The following is a 16,807-nucleotide window of genomic DNA, read 5'->3' on the forward strand; positions in this document are numbered from 1 at the left end:
AGATAACAGTGGGATGCTCTCGTGTTTGAATGTGCCTTGCAGGATTTTGAATGGCTTTGCTGTCAGTACTTTTTGGGCTGGTGGGGGTGGGGGTCTTCATCATTAGGGATGGGGATTCCTAAGCTGAGTGGTGTTTGAGAAGTATTACTGAAGGGGTTTGGAGGCTGAGGCTGAAATAATTCTGCCACTGAAGAGAAGTGTCAGAGTTGCATTTGAAGTGCTTGGAGAGTGTCTTTGGTGGATTTGGGGTGGGGGTATAGAGGCAGGGATGGGAGTGGTGAGGAAGGGGAGTGCCCTGCCCAGGATGCTGAACTGTTGCTGAACCCAGGCAACAAACCTGTTTCACTTTAACAGTGAAACTTGCGGGCCTGTTTGAGACAAGGACTATATTCCGTAAGCAGGGTGTAGCCTACTCACTGTTTTATCCAAGGTGGTTTTGTTGACTGTGACGCGCCAATAGAGGGGCGTCGGAGATTCTTTCAGATTCGGGTTAGTTGCACTGAACTCAAGAGATCATCATTTGTCAAGTGTAAGAATTTACTAGAGCTAAGCAGTTACACACATACGACAGACACTGGACAACACTGAACAACTTACACCAGACCATCTACAAGTCTAACAAAGCTAAAAAGTAAAGAACTGAAAACAGAATGCACATATCAGAGCTCTGTGGTTAAGCCACAGATGCACGGTACAGTGACCGTTCTCAGCCTTTCCTTGTCCTTATGGACCACCTCTCCAGTACGGTTTTCCCCAGATTGTTCTCAGCGTGCTCAAGCTATGCTGGGATGATTCAGGTTCTCCCTGGCAGTTGCCATCGGGGTGTCCCTGCTGATGGGTGGGTTGCTGGGTGTGCAGGCCAAGTGAGGGTGAGACTGAGTCCACACAGAGGTATGTGGCTTTCTTCTGTCCTTCAGAGGCTTAGGGTTTTTCATCCAATCAAACAGTGCCAGACCACGGTTACACAACAGAACCGATGGCCTCAGCCGGTAACAGGATGGATACCAACAGGGTGGTCAACAGACAACCCAGTTCCACGCTACCCAGAGGCTTACAGGGCGAGTCTGCAGTGTCACTTCTCCTTTGCTGACTAGGTTTGCTCAGCACTCAGGGGTCACTGGAGGTCCTCCCCAACGATATGCAAAACTTTAGTGCGGTTGGCTATCTGATATACATCAGTAGTAATCTGATGGAAATGGTTAACATAAAAACAGCAACTGTCATTAGTTAAGGCACACACTGCTCCTTGAGAGGCTAGCAAACAGTCAAGTGTGAAATGATTCTGTACAGTAGTTTGGCCAATATTGTGTATGTCTTCATTTAAAAGCGTTAAGGCATCGATGGGTGTGTTTTCTATCACTTCTGTGGTTACAGATTCACTATTGTTTTTTCCAGGTCAACTGCCCTCGCTGGGTAACTGCTTCCATGGCTTGTATATCAGCATTATGGGGCCACAGCCCACACGCTATTTCCAACTGGAGTGCAAGGATTATACTAAGGTAGCAATACCAGGGAGCACGGCACCCCGAAAATGAATTTTGGAATGTGGCTTTTGCTGCCTTGCCGGGGCAGTGTGTCAGCCCGAGAGCAAGGGGTGGGGGGGGGGGGGGGGGGGTCACAGCCGCCTTCCTTTCTTCGGGGAAAGGAAAGCCCCTGCCTGTCGTGGGGTCTAAAGCAGACGTACCCATTTAAACACTCCCTTAACGTGCCTAGTGTTTTCCTGTGGCTACTGTTTTACTGTGGGGAAATGCACGGAGCCAGACAGTCTCCCAGCCTGCTCCTGCGCATCCTCCCTAGCTTTCGTCAGGCCCTGCAGAGGCTCGTCTGCACAGCCTGCCCGGCTCCGTGAAAGACCGCCTCCCCGCCAAACGGCGCTCAGGAGAAGCACGGCCTACAACAAACAGCCGGTGGCACTGAGGTCACGCCTGTGCAGGGTGACTGGGAAGGAGCTGGCAGGCCGCGCGCACGCTCAGCGGCCCATTGTGAGGAGCTCCTGACACCTTCACAAGGTCTGCACGCCCGCCGGCGATGTCACAGCACCGCCAGGGCAACCCAGGGCCCCGTTGCCGGGCAGGCCTCATTTGCGCACACAGCTTTGGGAGTACCAGCAGACATGGCTGGCTGCTCTGCCTTGGTGTGCCTTCTCCTGTGTACTCTCCTTGTACACGGGGTCCCCATACCTGGGGAAAGAGAGGCTTCGGTGCTGTCTGAAGGTACGTACTCCAACGCAAGACCTCCTCTCCCCCACTAACATTGTCTAAGGGTGAATCTCCAGGGGCAAGGCAGCGCTCCCACGGGCCCCTACCAGCACCTGGGGGCACAGGCAGAATAGGGGGCTCCCTTCCAAAGCTGAGAACACTTGAGGAGGAGCTCTTCTGCAGAGACGCGGCTTTCCACAGCCTTCTGCGCCGCCCTCCTGCGCTGCCCACCCTGGGCACACACAAGCATCTGCCGAGCCTCGGCCCAGCACAGAAGTGGGTCTCGCTCGTGACAGCAGGCTCCTGCTTCCCTTTCTCCCAGCGCAGGAAGGAGGGAGAGAGGAGGAGCAAAACGCACCAAAAGGAGCAGGGGGGAGAAGAGAAGAATGGGGCGTTTTCTCAATGCACGGCACCAAACTAGGATACCACATGGCATCCCGCACGTGCTGGGATGCCACGTCCCCACGGCTGTGATGCGTGTGCCGCTGCGCTTGGGCTCTTCACGCTTCAGCCCTCCCCTTCCTACCTTTCACCTACCACAGCATGCACGTTTATATTAAACGCTGATCTCTGGCCACTGTTTTGCAGTACTCTCCCCCAAGGGTTCTGCAGAGGCTGACCCCAGCCCTCCAAAACGCAGAACTGTTGTCGTCATCGTCGCCAACACTTTGACGCTCGTCATCTTGACATTGTTCTTTGCGTTCTGCGTTTGGCTCTACTACCGACTCAAGACCAGGAAAGAAAGGTAATGTTTGAAATTCACACCCCTTGCAAAGTGATACACCTTGCACAGCAGCTCCCAATGTGGGCATGGCAACAAGAACAGCACACCTGCAAGGCAGCCATTACACAGCTGCACAAAGTGCTTACCTGAAGCCCACAGGTACTCTCAAGGCTTCCCAGAAAGCTCCCAGGCCGGCATTTTAACCCTTTCCCTGGCAAATGGAACAGAGCACAAGTTCCCTCCTAGGGAGCGCGCTTCCTTTCAAAAGGACAACTAAAAATCCTTTACCATACCTCTCGGTACGATTCCTAGGTCTCCAGAGGACGATGCCGAGGCATCCGCTTGCCACTACCGCTGCCACTGCGGAGAGGTGAGTTCTGTCCTGCCTCCAGGACAAAAAGCTCCATCCGAGCAAGTCCCTTCAAACCTTCCCCTCTTCAAACTCGCACCAACACAAAGCTCATCTGCTAATGTGTTATTTCCAGCTTCACAGCAGCCTGCAGTGTACCTGCTCCAGGTGTGCTTCTCCGAGCGCAGCAAGCCTAGAGCTCTGCAACATCTGGGGCAATGAAGACGACAATCCGTATGGCGGCCTTCTCCCATCCCTGCCTCCTACACCGGGCATGGGAGAGTTCAGCAGAAGCTCTTCCAGTGACAGGTAATCGCCACCACAAAAGCAGAAGACACCTTGCTCAGGCTATGCTGCGCCCCTTTCAAGGGCGGGCTTGCTTTGGGGCCTCTGGGGGCAGCTTAAGGGCGTATTCTCCTGCTCCCTTTCCCTTGGGGCTGGCCAGTGTGCCCTTCAGAGAGCTACTGCACACAACCCCGGCTTCCATTTCAGTGCCACCACGCAGGAGGAGAACACTGCAGACGCAGGCGCGCCTGGCACGGGCAGGCTCGAAGCACCAACCGGCGACAAGGCCTGAACGGGTGGCATCTCGGGCTGGGCACCGACACCAGGCCACGGCACCGTCCCTCCGCCCAGCCTGCCCGCACCGTGCTCCTCCGTCTCGGGCCGGTGCCATCATCGCGCCCGGCCACCTGCACGAGGAGGCCCCTGGGCAATAAAGACGGAGAGGAGGCAGAGCTCACGCAGCGCCAGAGTGGTGTTTCCTTAGAGCAGCTCGCGGGGGCCGGGGGTGGGGGGGATCTCTCCCACCCACAGGCCTTGGGGCACAGAGCTCCTCCACTCGCACGCGCTCCAGTGCCAACATGGCCGGGCCCGAGGGCTTTGGCCAGGAGCGCTCCTGGGCGAGCGGCAGCGCGGGGGACGCCGGCTACGAGAGCCCCTCACAGCCCCGCAGGCCGGCAGCCCCGCGCTCGCTCCCCGCGCTTTCACGCTGGCTCCCGGGCACGCCGCACTCGTGCCCACCCACCAGGGCCGGGAAGCGCTGCCACCCTGCCGGCGGCTCGCGGCCTGTCTGCGCTCCGCGGCTGTGCCGGTGGCACTCTTGAATGGGTTAAATCCCACTAACTAGGATTTCTAAATCCAAGTAATGGGGCTTTCCAGTGCGGGGCTGCAGAGTGTCCCGGTGGCCAGGCCTCGGCAGCAGCCGTGCGGGCACAGCCGGAGCCCGGCTGCGGCGCCGGGGCTGGAGGCGGCGGGCGCTCTGTCCCGCTGCCCCGTGCAGCAAAGCCCCCTCCCCGCCACAGCCACTGCCTGCGCCCCAGCGGTGCTCGGGCAGCCTGCTGCCCTCCTCTGCTGCTCCGCGCACCCTGACAGGCGCAAGTGGTGGCAACTGCTGCAAAGCCCCTTTCCCGCACAGCTGTGACCTGATTCAGCTCCCAGCAAATCCAGACTCGAAGCCTACCAGCTCCTGCACAACTGTGATGCGCCAACAGGGGAGCAGCTGAGATTCTGTCAGATTCCTGGGTTAGCGCGCTGAACTTCAGAGATCATCATTTGGCAGGTATAAGAAGTTACATATGACAACACTAAACAATTAACACCAAACCATCTACAAGTATAACAAAGCTGAATAGTAAAGCTAGAAATACAATAGAACTGAAAATAGAATACACATATTAGAGCTCCCTGGTTAAGCCACGGATGCTCAGTACAGTGACTTTTCTCGGATGCGCGGTACAGTGACCATTCTCACCCTTTCCTTGTACTTACGGGCCACCCCTCCGGTACAGTTTTCCCCAGACTCTTCTCACCACGCTCGGGCTGTGCCGGGATGATTCAGGTTCTCCCTGGCGGTCGCCATCAGTGGCGTCCCCGCTGATCGGTGAGTTGTCTGGTCTGCAGGCCAACTGAGGGCGAGTCTGAGTCCACACAGAGGTAGGTAGCTTACTCTCTTTTATCCTTCCCGGGCTTAGTTCCTTGCCCATTCGAACAGTGCCAGACCACAGTTACACAGCAGAACCGACGGCCTCAGCCAATAACAGTGTGGTCAAGAGGCTGGGCAACAGATAACAGTACGCATGTTCAACACCCAACAGTATGCGTACTCAACAGATAACCCAGTTCCACGCTACCCAGAGGCTTACAGGGCGAGTCTGCAGTGTCACTTCTCCTTTGCTGACTAGGTTTGCTCAGCACTCAGGGGTCGCTGGAGGGCTACAGCAACCCCACAGTGTGGTGACTCCGGCCATGGTGCACCGGGGTTCCTTAACTCTTGGGGAGCACCCCAGCGCAAACCCCTCTTCCATGGGCCGCGCCATCCTGAGTCCCACAGTTGCCTGTGTGTCATCATTCCCAAATACTGCCAGATGGCAGTATAGCTGCATACATACATACGTACTTTTTCATCTAGACACGCACAGACCCACCTGATTCTTCTCTCTTAAACTACGACTATGTACACACCTTATTACTAAGAAAGCCGATGAGGCTGGAAGCCAACACTGGAAATGGTGAATTACGACAAGAGATTTTGGCATCATCGGATAGGCATATGGCAGCAATCATTTCCTTGCACAGAGGAAATCTTCATAGAAAGCAATAGTAGTAGAGTCTTACATACTCAAGTATCAGTCTCTAGATGCACTTGCATGGTTAGATGGATAGGATTTAGAAGGCAAGGTTGCGAAACCTGAACTGAGACAAACTGAAAAGTGGACAAATAAAGAAATACACCTGACACTAAATATTTAGTAACAGTTTTGAAGGTGCTCTGAAACTGGATGTCTTGGGGAAAGAAAAATCCGACCTGTGATGAGCTGTGTTGCTGCACTTCCGCCTGGTGGCAAAGAATTCACAATACAGAATTGAAAAAAACATTGCCTTAAAAATGTCCTCACACTCTTGGTATGTTAGAATGAGCAACTATTTTCAATTAAATATTTAATATTTAAACTCAGGAATGAGATGTTTGGAAATCAGGACATTGAGATTAGACTGAACAGTCCTCTTACAGCAAGAGGATGTTTTCCTGAAACTCGCATGGGAGTTTCTGTCATTTGAATGACCCTTTGGACAGATGTTTAGCTGTCAAGGTGATGTCGTGAAACAATTTGCAGACTGGGTTTTGATTATTGTTTGTCGGCATCGAATCTGAAAGAGCCTGCCTATCGTTCAAAGCTCCGTTTTATTCAACTTTTGGCCTTTCTTCTGAGGGCTTTTTCTGGGCTAGTGACACTGGACGTTGCAGTCTTCCTGCCTTGATTAATTCAGCCCTGCTGGCCACGTCTATTGGGGAGACCTGTGTGCAACGTTTTCTCTCTTGTATAGTTTACTTTGGGGAAGAAAATGCTGCTGTAGAAATAGTGTCAAAATGATCCTAGTATAGCTGTGCCCTCGGGGTTGATTTGATGTTTCTCTGCACAAAACCCAGTACTTTAAAACAACTGAATCAGTTCTACTTAAACTTTTTCTTTTTTTTTTTTTCTTTTTTTTTTAGTTAGGTGTTGTATAGAAGTAATAACTGAATAGAATTTTTGGAACAATATCTGAAGAGTTTCAATATTTAGTTTTTTGCTAAGCCGCTGGAGAACAAGCATGTGTATGTGTTAGGTAAACAAAACTTTCTGGATCTACTCAAACCTGAAGGAAACCATTGCCAGAAATTAAAATGAGGTATCCAGGGACTTGCAATGTGATACCGAGCCTTTCAGCTCTTCTATTCTTTCCTGTCTGACAACTGTTTCTACAGTAAGCGTCTGTAAAAGAAATGACGTAAAGAAGAAGGGATAAGGGATAATATCGTACTTCAGTGATCAATTATCTCTACAGTTCTTCAGTGTCTGACATGCAGAATTAGCACACTCAGTTGCCTCTGGATATTTTAGTCTCTACTCAGAAGTTAAGCAGCAACTTTTTCCTTCATATGAAGTCCTTTGTATCTAGTTGTAATTGCCTTCATCTCTGGCAGACTTCAGGGAAAAGTAGGGGGAAGTCTGAAGTATCTAACACTCTTTCAACTGCATGTTCTCATTTCCTTTAGGCTGAGAAAATAAATCTTCCTCCCATTCCATGCTCACAATCTCGCCTCCTATTCCTGGGGCATCTTCCTTACTTTCTCCCTCAGGAGCTTCTTACCTTACAAATACCTTCTAGCTGTTTCAGTCAGTCCAAAGCTGCATAAGGCTTTCTTTACTCACCCTGGGAAAAGCCAAATTTGCTTCTTAGTTAACAAGGTGAGACTGTGGTACAACATGTAGAAGCAGCAGCATTTCTTGTGGAAGACTCACCCCATCGTCGTCGTCGTCGTCGTCATCTTCTTCTTGAGCATCACTGAGTAGCTTGGCAAGGGACTGCAGAGAAGAGACTGAGGAAATACTATCTATATCCATATCCATAGCTTACCTGCGCAGAAAAAACAAGTGACAGATGAAGAAAGAACACCACCTTTTCTATACTGTCCTTCCTCAAATGCAAACAATTTTCCTGCTGTGCTCTAGAAGGATAAACTTTGCCCAAAAACTTACATGAGATGCCAACGTGTACAGTGGAATATAATCAATGTTCCCCTGTCCGTAACCAAGTTATTGACTCTTTTGCTCCACAAGCACTTGTTGTGGAGCCTGCTCAAGTCTAACAGTGCTTATTAGCTCTGGCACAGCTCCATCCAAACATGGATTTTCTGCTCCTGTGGCCAGGTTGAGGGCAGCAGAATTTCTTGTTGCAGGTTTCGATTTGGCATTCTGGACTATATTTGTCTCCCTGAGGAGCCAGGCAGGGGTCTCCACGCCAGGTTCTCTGGCCTCCTTGTTCCAGGGAGGCTTAGGAGAGGCCCAGCTCTAGGTCCAAGCTGTCTTGGGCCTTTGCACAGTGCCCCAGGCAAGTCGGTACGCCCTCCAACAACCTAAAGCACAGGGAAGTGAGGTGCAGAGAGATCTAAGCTGCCCCCATGGAAAACAGCTTTGCTTTGTAACCAGTAGTGCTGTATTATCTAGCATTGTCTTCCTCCTTTAGCCCAGGTTCTCGCTATCCAGGAACGGAGATTGGACTTAGCAATTAACTCAGTGAATTTACATATAACCATATAGTCCCATTCATGTAGCATCTTAACGTCTTTAAAGCACAGCTTCACTCATCCCGACCAGACAACTCTGAGAGTGGGCAATTTAACCATCCCCGTCATACAGAGCGCTGAAACCACCAAATAACCTGCTGCAAAACACAAAACCCAACGACGGGCCTAGAGGGGGAAGCCGGGGGCGGGAGAGAAAGGGAGGAGGGGCGAGGGAAGGACAGCTCTCCCCGGCCACCGCAGGGAGCTGCCAGCAGCTCCGGGTCGAACACCTCCCCTGCAGCAGCGGTCCCGCAGCAGCATGTGCCCGGTGCAGCCTCCCGCCTCCACGGAACGTTCTGGAAGCGCCACGGCCTGCACCGCTCTGCGTCGACAGAAGCCCGCGGTGCCCCGGCCGCTTCCAGCCGCACACCGCCCCGGAGACCCCGCCCCAGGCCCCGGCCTCCCGCGGCCGCCCGGCCCACGCCACGCCACGCCACGCCACGCCACGCCACGCAGCGAGCAGCCGCCTCAGCGGGCGCCAGGGCGCCCCGGCCCCGGCCCCGGCCCCGGCCGTACCGCCGCCTGCAACCGCCGCCTGCAACCGTCACCCGGCACCGGCCGCGTCCTCCGTTGCCACAGTAACGAGGAGCCCGCCGCTCCGCCTCGCCCCGTGAGCCAATGCGGCGTGGTGTCCGATGAGCGGCGGCAGGGAGAGCCAATAGTTTTTCGGAGCGGTGAGAGCCCGGCCGGCGCCTGGGCGGCGGGGCGAGGGGCGGGCGCAGAGCAGTTGCGTCACTGTCTACCGGCCGGAAGCAACGTAAAAAGCGTCCTCAGCGGGCGCGCGCGCCGTGCAGGGAGCGGGAGCTGGCGGCGGGGAGGGGCTGTCGCCGTCGCCGTCGGTCCGGTAGGTGCTCGGGGCCGCCGCCCCCGTCACCCTGCCCTGCCCTGCCCTCGGCCGGTGCCGCAGCCCCGGTGGGCGGCGAGCCGCGCCCCCGCACGTCGCTTCAGCCGCGGGCCGGGGCCGTGGGGCGCCCCCCCGCCCCCGAGGGCTGACGGCGGCGCGCCCCTTCTCTCGCAGGCCGCCGGCAGCCATGAACCAGTTCAGCTTCGGGTCGGGCGCGGCGGGAGGCGGCTTCACCTTCGGCGTGCCGAAGACGGCCGCCGCCACCACGGCCGCGACGGGCTTCTCCTTCTCCACCTCCGCCGCCTCGGGAGGCTTCAGCTTCGGCACGGCGGCGCAGACGCCCGCCAGCAGCCAGCCGGCCGGGCTCTTCTCCCTCAGCACGCCGGCCAGCACCGCGCAGCCCGCCGGCTTCAGCTTCGGCACGCAGCCCGCCGCCACGGCGGCGCCGGCCGGGGCCGTGTTCTCGCTGGGGTGAGTCCCGCGGCCCAGCGCCCGCCGCCGCGGGGGGGCGGGGGGGGAGGTGGCGGCGCTGCCGAGCGGCCTGCTGCTTTGGAGGCGCCTGGGAAAGTACCTCAGAACAGAGCGAGGCCGCTGCTGTTGCGGGGTGAACCTGTGCTGCAGTGCAGCACATCCGTAGGTGTTTACTGGGGCCTGTTCTTTCTCTCCATTCACTTTTCCACGGGCTATCAAGACCAGTCAATCCTGTGACTTATTCCACTGCTGAAAGTTGTATGTTTATGCTGCTGCTTTGGAGACATGAGTCCATGCTGGTTAAGAAAAAGGAGAATTTGAGCTTTTGCATGGTGCGCCTGTTCTGTTGTGATTAAAACTTGGGGTGCTCAGAATCTGTCCTTTCCCAAGCAGGACTTCAGTCCTTTTAAGACACTGTAAACCCTGGAATGGGAATTGGTAGAATCATTTGTCTTTCCAGATAGTCCCACTTCTGAAGTGGAAAAATGTGATGAAACAGCCCAGGGAAATCCTGCTTGCTCAGCTTTTGCCCGAGCAGTGCTCCTCAGGTCATGTTAGTAAGGTAGAATGAAGGTTACCAAGAACCAGCATCTTATTGATAGCAATGGAAAAGAGGTGTTAAGGCAGGTGCGAGCTGTAGTTTTACTTTGTCATCTGCCTTGTGGCTGGGAAAGGGGAGAGACTGGAGCTGGTAAGTAATTGAGGTTATTGGCATTTTTGCTTTTCAGTTTTACTTTACAGAATAGTGCCATTTCTGAGGGTCCCTGGGGCAGTTATACTAGTGGAAAATCATACGAAAGAATGGCTTCACTTTTTCAAAAAATACACTCTTTCCTTCTTAGCTTATGTTCTTTCCTTCTTTCTTCCAAATATGCAGCTGCTGCTCAGGAAGGCCTTTTGTCATCATCGTACTGTTTTTGTTTGTTAAATTTAAAATAACTTTTCCACCCGAGAACGGTGGAAAGGGAGTTGGATGGAGGCTAGCAGTGGGAAGGCAGCTGGAAGAAAGTCTTGTGTTAGTTTGAAGCAGAGGAGGTGACAAGGATGTGTAAGGTCTGAGAGAAGAAACTTATTCTGAAACATTCATGGTGATGTAAATACCTTGGTGGGAGGAGGTAATTAAGGAGGAGTCAGTAAAAGTGGACTTGGTGGAGTCTGTATGACAGGAATTGTAGTGCGATCTGTGTCAAAACTGGGCTGCAGTTAGCTTGAAGTAGGAACCTGAAGTGCACATCTCTGAAATTAAGATGTTCTCTGCTGTCAGTAAATACTTTGTAAGAAAGCTGATTCTTAGTAGTTCACTGGATATATGTCTCAGATTACCTTACTTTTTTTTTTTTTTTCCCTAGGGGAAAGGCACCCAAATTACACTTGGGAGGCAGTAGCACAACTCAAGCTGCAGGTATCACAGGAGGCTTTGGGTTCGGCGGCTCTGTACCGGCTAGTGCGCCCTCAAGGCAAGCAGCAGCCCCCTCTGGCTTTGTTTTTGGCTCTGCTGGTACCACCGCCACTACCACTGAGTCTGGGACAACTGGAGGGTTTACTTTTTCCAGTGGTAGTGCAACCCAGGCAGCAACACCCAGCTTCAGTATCAGCACCGTAAGCAGTGCGGCCCCGCAAGCAGCGCCCGCGGGGTTGACCTTTGGAGCAGCGCCTGCTGCCGCTGCCACCGCTGCTGCCACCCTAGGAGCAACAAACAACACAGCCAGCAACTGCCTTCAGCCTTGGGGGACAGTGCTCAGGTGAGTGCCTGGGCTGGGAATGTGGGCTGTAATTGGGAAGCCTGCCGACATGGAGGGCACCTGGGGGTGGTGTGTGAAGTTCTGAAGCCTCCTTCAGCTTTTGCTGGTGTGAAGTGAAACTCGTGGTCGTAATACATGCTTTCTTTTTTTCCCTATTTATCCAGGGTCTCTAGTTACAGACGCAAAAGTGCACCCATTAGGGCCCAAGCGGATATGCATGTATCCGTTTGTTTCTTAACATTACAGCAATTGGCAGAACTTGTATGTGTGTCTGAATTAGTGAGTTTGCCACCTGGCTAGGTCAGTCTGAAGCAAAGCATCTGTTTATGTGGGGAAGTTTCTCAGAACAGCATCTCTTGGCTTAGCTGTTTCTTGTGATATTTGAGCTTAATGCTGAGATGAAGTAGCCTGTAGTCTTGCCTCCTTACATTCTGAATGGCCAGTCTTTATTTTGTGACTGTGTATGTGTGAATTTGAAACCGGAGGTGATAAAGGAAGACAAGTACAGTGTAAAATGGCCCAGAAGGCAAGTGACTGCCGAGATAACAGTGGGATGCTCTCGTGTTTGAATGTGCCTTGCAGGATTTTGAATGGCTTTGCTGTCAGTACTTTTTGGGCTGGTGGGGGTGGGGGTCTTCATCATTAGGGATGGGGATTCCTAAGCTGAGTGGTGTTTGAGAAGTATTACTGAAGGGGTTTGGAGGCTGAGGCTGAAATAATTCTGCCACTGAAGAGAAGTGTCAGAGTTGCATTTGAAGTGCTTGGAGAGTGTCTTTGGTGGATTTGGGGTGGGGGTATAGAGGCAGGGATGGGAGTGGTGAGGAAGGGGAGTGCCCTGCCCAGGATGCTGAACTGTTGCTGAACCCAGGCAACAAACCTGTTTCACTTTAACAGTGAAACTTGCGGGCCTGTTTGAGACAAGGACTATATTCCGTAAGCAGGGTGTAGCCTACTCACTGTTTTATCCAAGGTGGTTTTGTTGACTGTGACGCGCCAATAGAGGGGCGTCGGAGATTCTTTCAGATTCGGGTTAGTTGCACTGAACTCAAGAGATCATCATTTGTCAAGTGTAAGAATTTACTAGAGCTAAGCAGTTACACACATACGACGGACACTGGACAACACTGAACAACTTACACCAGACCATCTACAAGTCTAACAAAGCTAAAAAGTAAAGAACTGAAAACAGAATGCACATATCAGAGCTCTGTGGTTAAGCCACAGATGCACGGTACAGTGACCGTTCTCAGCCTTTCCTTGTCCTTATGGACCACCTCTCCAGTACGGTTTTCCCCAGATTGTTCTCAGCGTGCTCAAGCTATGCTGGGATGATTCAGGTTCTCCCTGGCAGTTGCCATCGGGGTGTCCCTGCTGATGGGTGGGTTGCTGGGTGTGCAGGCCAAGTGAGGGTGAGACTGAGTCCGCACAGAGGTATGTGGCTTTCTTCTGTCCTTCAGAGGCTTAGGGTTTTTCATCCAATCAAACAGTGCCAGACCACGGTTACACAACAGAAGCGATGGCCTCAGCCGGTAACAGGATGGATACCAACAGGGTGGTCAACAGACAACCCAGTTCCACGCTACCCAGAGGCTTACAGGGCGAGTCTGCAGTGTCACTTCTCCTTTGCTGACTAGGCTTGCTCAGCACTCAGGGGTCACTGGAGGTCCTCCCCAACGATATGCAAAACTTTAGTGCGGTTGGCTATCTGATATACATCAGTAGTAATCTGATGGAAATGGTTAACATAAAAACAGCAACTGTCATTAGTTAAGGCACACACTGCTCCTTGAGAGGCTAGCAAACAGTCAAGTGTGAAATGATTCTGTACAGTAGTTTGGCCAATATTGTGTATGTCTTCATTTAAAAGCGTTAAGGCATCGATGGGTGTGTTTTCTATCACTTCTGTGGTTACAGATTCACTATTGTTTTTTCCAGGTCAACTGCCCTCGCTGGGTAACTGCTTCCATGGCTTGTATATCAGCATTATGGGGCCACAGCCCACACGCTATTTCCAACTGGAGTGCAAGGATTATACTAAGGTAGCAATACCAGGGAGCACGGCACCCCGAAAATGAATTTTGGAATGTGGCTTTTGCTGCCTTGCCGGGGCAGTGTGTCAGCCCGAGAGCAAGGGGCGGGGGGGAGGGGCGTCACAGCCGCCTTCCTTTCTTCGGGGAAAGGAAAGCCCCTGCCTGTCGTGGGGTCTAAAGCAGACGTACCCATTTAAACACTCCCTTAACGTGCCTAGTGTTTTCCTGTGGCTACTGTTTTACTGTGGGGAAATGCACGGAGCCAGACAGTCTCCCAGCCTGCTCCTGCGCATCCTCCCTAGCTTTCGTCAGGCCCTGCAGAGGCTCGTCTGCACAGCCTGCCCGGCTCCGTGAAAGACCGCCTCCCCGCCAAACGGCGCTCAGGAGAAGCACGGCCTACAACAAACAGCCGGTGGCACTGAGGTCACGCCTGTGCAGGGTGACTGGGAAGGAGCTGGCAGGCCGCGCGCACGCTCAGCGGCCCATTGTGAGGAGCTCCTGACACCTTCACAAGGTCTGCACGCCCGCCGGCGATGTCACAGCACCGCCAGGGCAACCCAGGGCCCCGTTGCCGGGCAGGCCTCATTTGCGCACACAGCTTTGGGAGTACCAGCAGACATGGCTGGCTGCTCTGCCTTGGTGTGCCTTCTCCTGTGTACTCTTCTTGTACACGGGGTCCCCATACCTGGGGAAAGAGAGGCTTCGGTGCTGTCTGAAGGTACGTACTCTGACGCAAGACCTCCTCTCCCCCACTAACATTGTCTAAGGGTGAATCTCCAGGGGCAAGGCAGCGCTCCCACGGGCCCCTACCAGCACCTGGGGGCACAGGCAGAATAGGGGGCTCCCTTCCAAAGCTGAGAACACTTGAGGAGGAGCTCTTCTGCAGAGACGCGGCTTTCCACAGCCTTCTGCGCCGCCCTCCTGCGCTGCCCGCCCTGGGCACACACAAGCATCTGCCGAGCCTCGGCCCAGCACAAGAGTGGGTCTCGCTCGTGACAGCAGGCTCCTGCTTCCCTTTCTCCCAGCGCAGGAAGGAGGGAGAGAGGAGGAGCAAAACGCACCAAAAGGAGCAGGGGGGAGAAGAGAAGAATGGGGCGTTTTCTCAATGCACGGCACCAAACTAGGATACCACATGGCATCCCGCACGTGCTGGGATGCCACGTCCCCACGGCTGTGATGCGTGTGCCGCTGCGCTTGGGCTCTTCACGCTTCAGCCCTCCCCTTCCTACCTTTCACCTACCACAGCATGCACGTTTATATTAAACGCTGATCTCTGGCCACTGTTTTGCAGTACTCTCCCCCAAGGGTTCTGCAGAGGCTGACCCCAGCCCTCCAAAACGCAGAACTGTTGTCGTCATCGTCGCCAACACTTTGACGCTCGTCATCTTGACGTTGTTCTTTGCGTTCTGCGTTTGGCTCTACTACCGACTCAAGACCAGGAAAGAAAGGTAATGTTTGAAATTCACACCCCTTGCAAAGTGATACACCTTGCACAGCAGCTTCCAATGTGGGCATGGCAACAAGAACAGCACACCTGCAAGGCAGCCATTACACAGCTGCACAAAGTGCTTACCTGAAGCCCACAGGTACTCTCAAGGCTTCCCAGAAAGCTCCCAGGCCGGCATTTTAACCCTTTCCCTGGCAAATGGAACAGAGCACAAGTTCCCTCCTAGGGAGCGCGCTTCCTTTCAAAAGGACAACTAAAAATCCTTTACCATACCTCTCGGTACGATTCCTAGGTCTCCAGAGGACGATGCCGAGGCATCCGCTTGCCACTACCGCTGCCACTGCGGAGAGGTGAGTTCTGTCCTGCCTCCAGGACAAAAAGCTCCATCCGAGCAAGTCCCTTCAAACCTTCCCCTCTTCAAACTCGCACCAACACAAAGCTCATCTGCTAATGTGTTATTTCCAGCTTCACAGCAGCCTGCAGTGTACCTGCTCCAGGTGTGCTTCTCCGAGCGCAGCAAGCCTAGAGCTCTGCAACATCTGGGGCAATGAAGACGACAATCCGTATGGCGGCCTTCTCCCATCCCTGCCTCCTACACCGGGCATGGGAGAGTTCAGCAGAAGCTCTTCCAGTGACAGGTAATCGCCACCACAAAAGCAGAAGACACCTTGCTCAGGCTATGCTGCGCCCCTTTCAAGGGCGGGCTTGCTTTGGGGCCTCTGGGGGCAGCTTAAGGGCGTATTCTCCTGCTCCCTTTCCCTTGGGGCTGGCCAGTGTGCCCTTCAGAGAGCTACTGCACACAACCCCGGCTTCCATTTCAGTGCCACCACGCAGGAGGAGAACACCGCAGATGCAGGCGTGCCTGGCACAGGCAGGCTCGAAGCACCAACCAGCGACAAGGCCTGAACGGGTGGCATCTCGGGCTGGGCACCGACACCAGGCCACGGCACCGTCCCTCTGCCCAGCCTGCCCGCACCGTGCTCCTCCGTCTCGGGCCGGTGCCATCATCACGCCCGGCCACCTGCACGAGGAGGCCCCTGGGCAATAAAGACGGAGAGGAGGCAGAGCTCACGCAGCGCCAGTGGTGTTTCCTTAGAGCAGCTCGCGGGGGCCGGGGGTGGGGGGGATCTCTCCCACCCACAGGCCTTGGGGCACAGAGCTCCTCCACTCGCACGCGCTCCAGTGCCAACATGGCCGGGCCCGAGGGCTTTGGCCAGGAGCGCTCCTGGGCGAGCGGCAGCGCGGGGGACGCCGGCTACGAGAGCCCCTCACAGCCCCGCAGGCCGGCAGCCCCGCGCTCGCTCCCCGCGCTTTCACGCTGGCTCCCGGGCACGCCGCACTCGTGCCCACCCACCAGGGCCGGGAAGCGCTGCCACCCTGCCGGCGGCTCGCGGCCTGTCTGCGCTCCGCGGCTGTGCCGGTGGCACTCTTGAATGGGTTAAATCCCACTAACTAGGATTTCTAAATCCAAGTAATGGGGCTTTCCAATGCGGGGCTGCAGAGTGTCCCGGTGGCCAGGCCTCGGGGCCTTGGCAGCAGCCGTGCGGGCACAGCCGGAGCCCGGCTGCGGCGCCGGGGCTGGAGGCGGCGGGCGCTCTGTCCCGCTGCCCCGTGCAGCAAAGCCCCCTCCCCGCCACAGCCACTGCCTGCGCCCCAGCGGTGCTCGGGCAGCCTGCTGCCCTCCTCTGCTGCTCCGCGCACCCTGACAGGCGCAAGTGGTGGCAACTGCTGCAAAGCCCCTTTCCCGCACAGCTGTGACCTGATTCAGCTCCCAGCAAATCCAGACTCGAAGCCTACCAGCTCCTGCACAACTGTGATGCGCCAACAGGGGAGCAGCTGAGATTCTGTCAGATTCCTGGGTTAGCGCGCTGAACTTCAGAGATCATCATTTG

The 16,807-nt window shown here is 54.6% G+C and overlaps 1 protein-coding gene across 1 annotated transcript in view; it reads right to left on the reverse strand.

Moving 5' to 3' along the window:
• LOC135326741 (dynein axonemal assembly factor 6-like) overlaps nt 1–8,961 on the reverse strand; it is a 33,993-nt gene extending 25,032 nt beyond the window's left edge. The window contains exons 1-2 of the mRNA XM_064504512.1: nt 8,898–8,961; nt 7,558–7,672 (exon numbers count right to left, since the gene is read on the reverse strand). Coding sequence (XP_064360582.1) covers nt 7,558–7,665 — 108 coding nt within the window. The 5' untranslated portion in view covers nt 7,666–7,672; nt 8,898–8,961. The remainder of the gene's footprint in view (nt 1–7,557; nt 7,673–8,897) is intronic.
• Between the last annotated feature and the right edge of the window lie 7,846 nt (nt 8,962–16,807).

Source organism: Dromaius novaehollandiae, unplaced genomic scaffold (genome assembly GCF_036370855.1).
Source record: "Dromaius novaehollandiae isolate bDroNov1 unplaced genomic scaffold, bDroNov1.hap1 HAP1_SCAFFOLD_110, whole genome shotgun sequence".
Taxonomy (NCBI): domain Eukaryota; kingdom Metazoa; phylum Chordata; class Aves; order Casuariiformes; family Dromaiidae; genus Dromaius; species Dromaius novaehollandiae.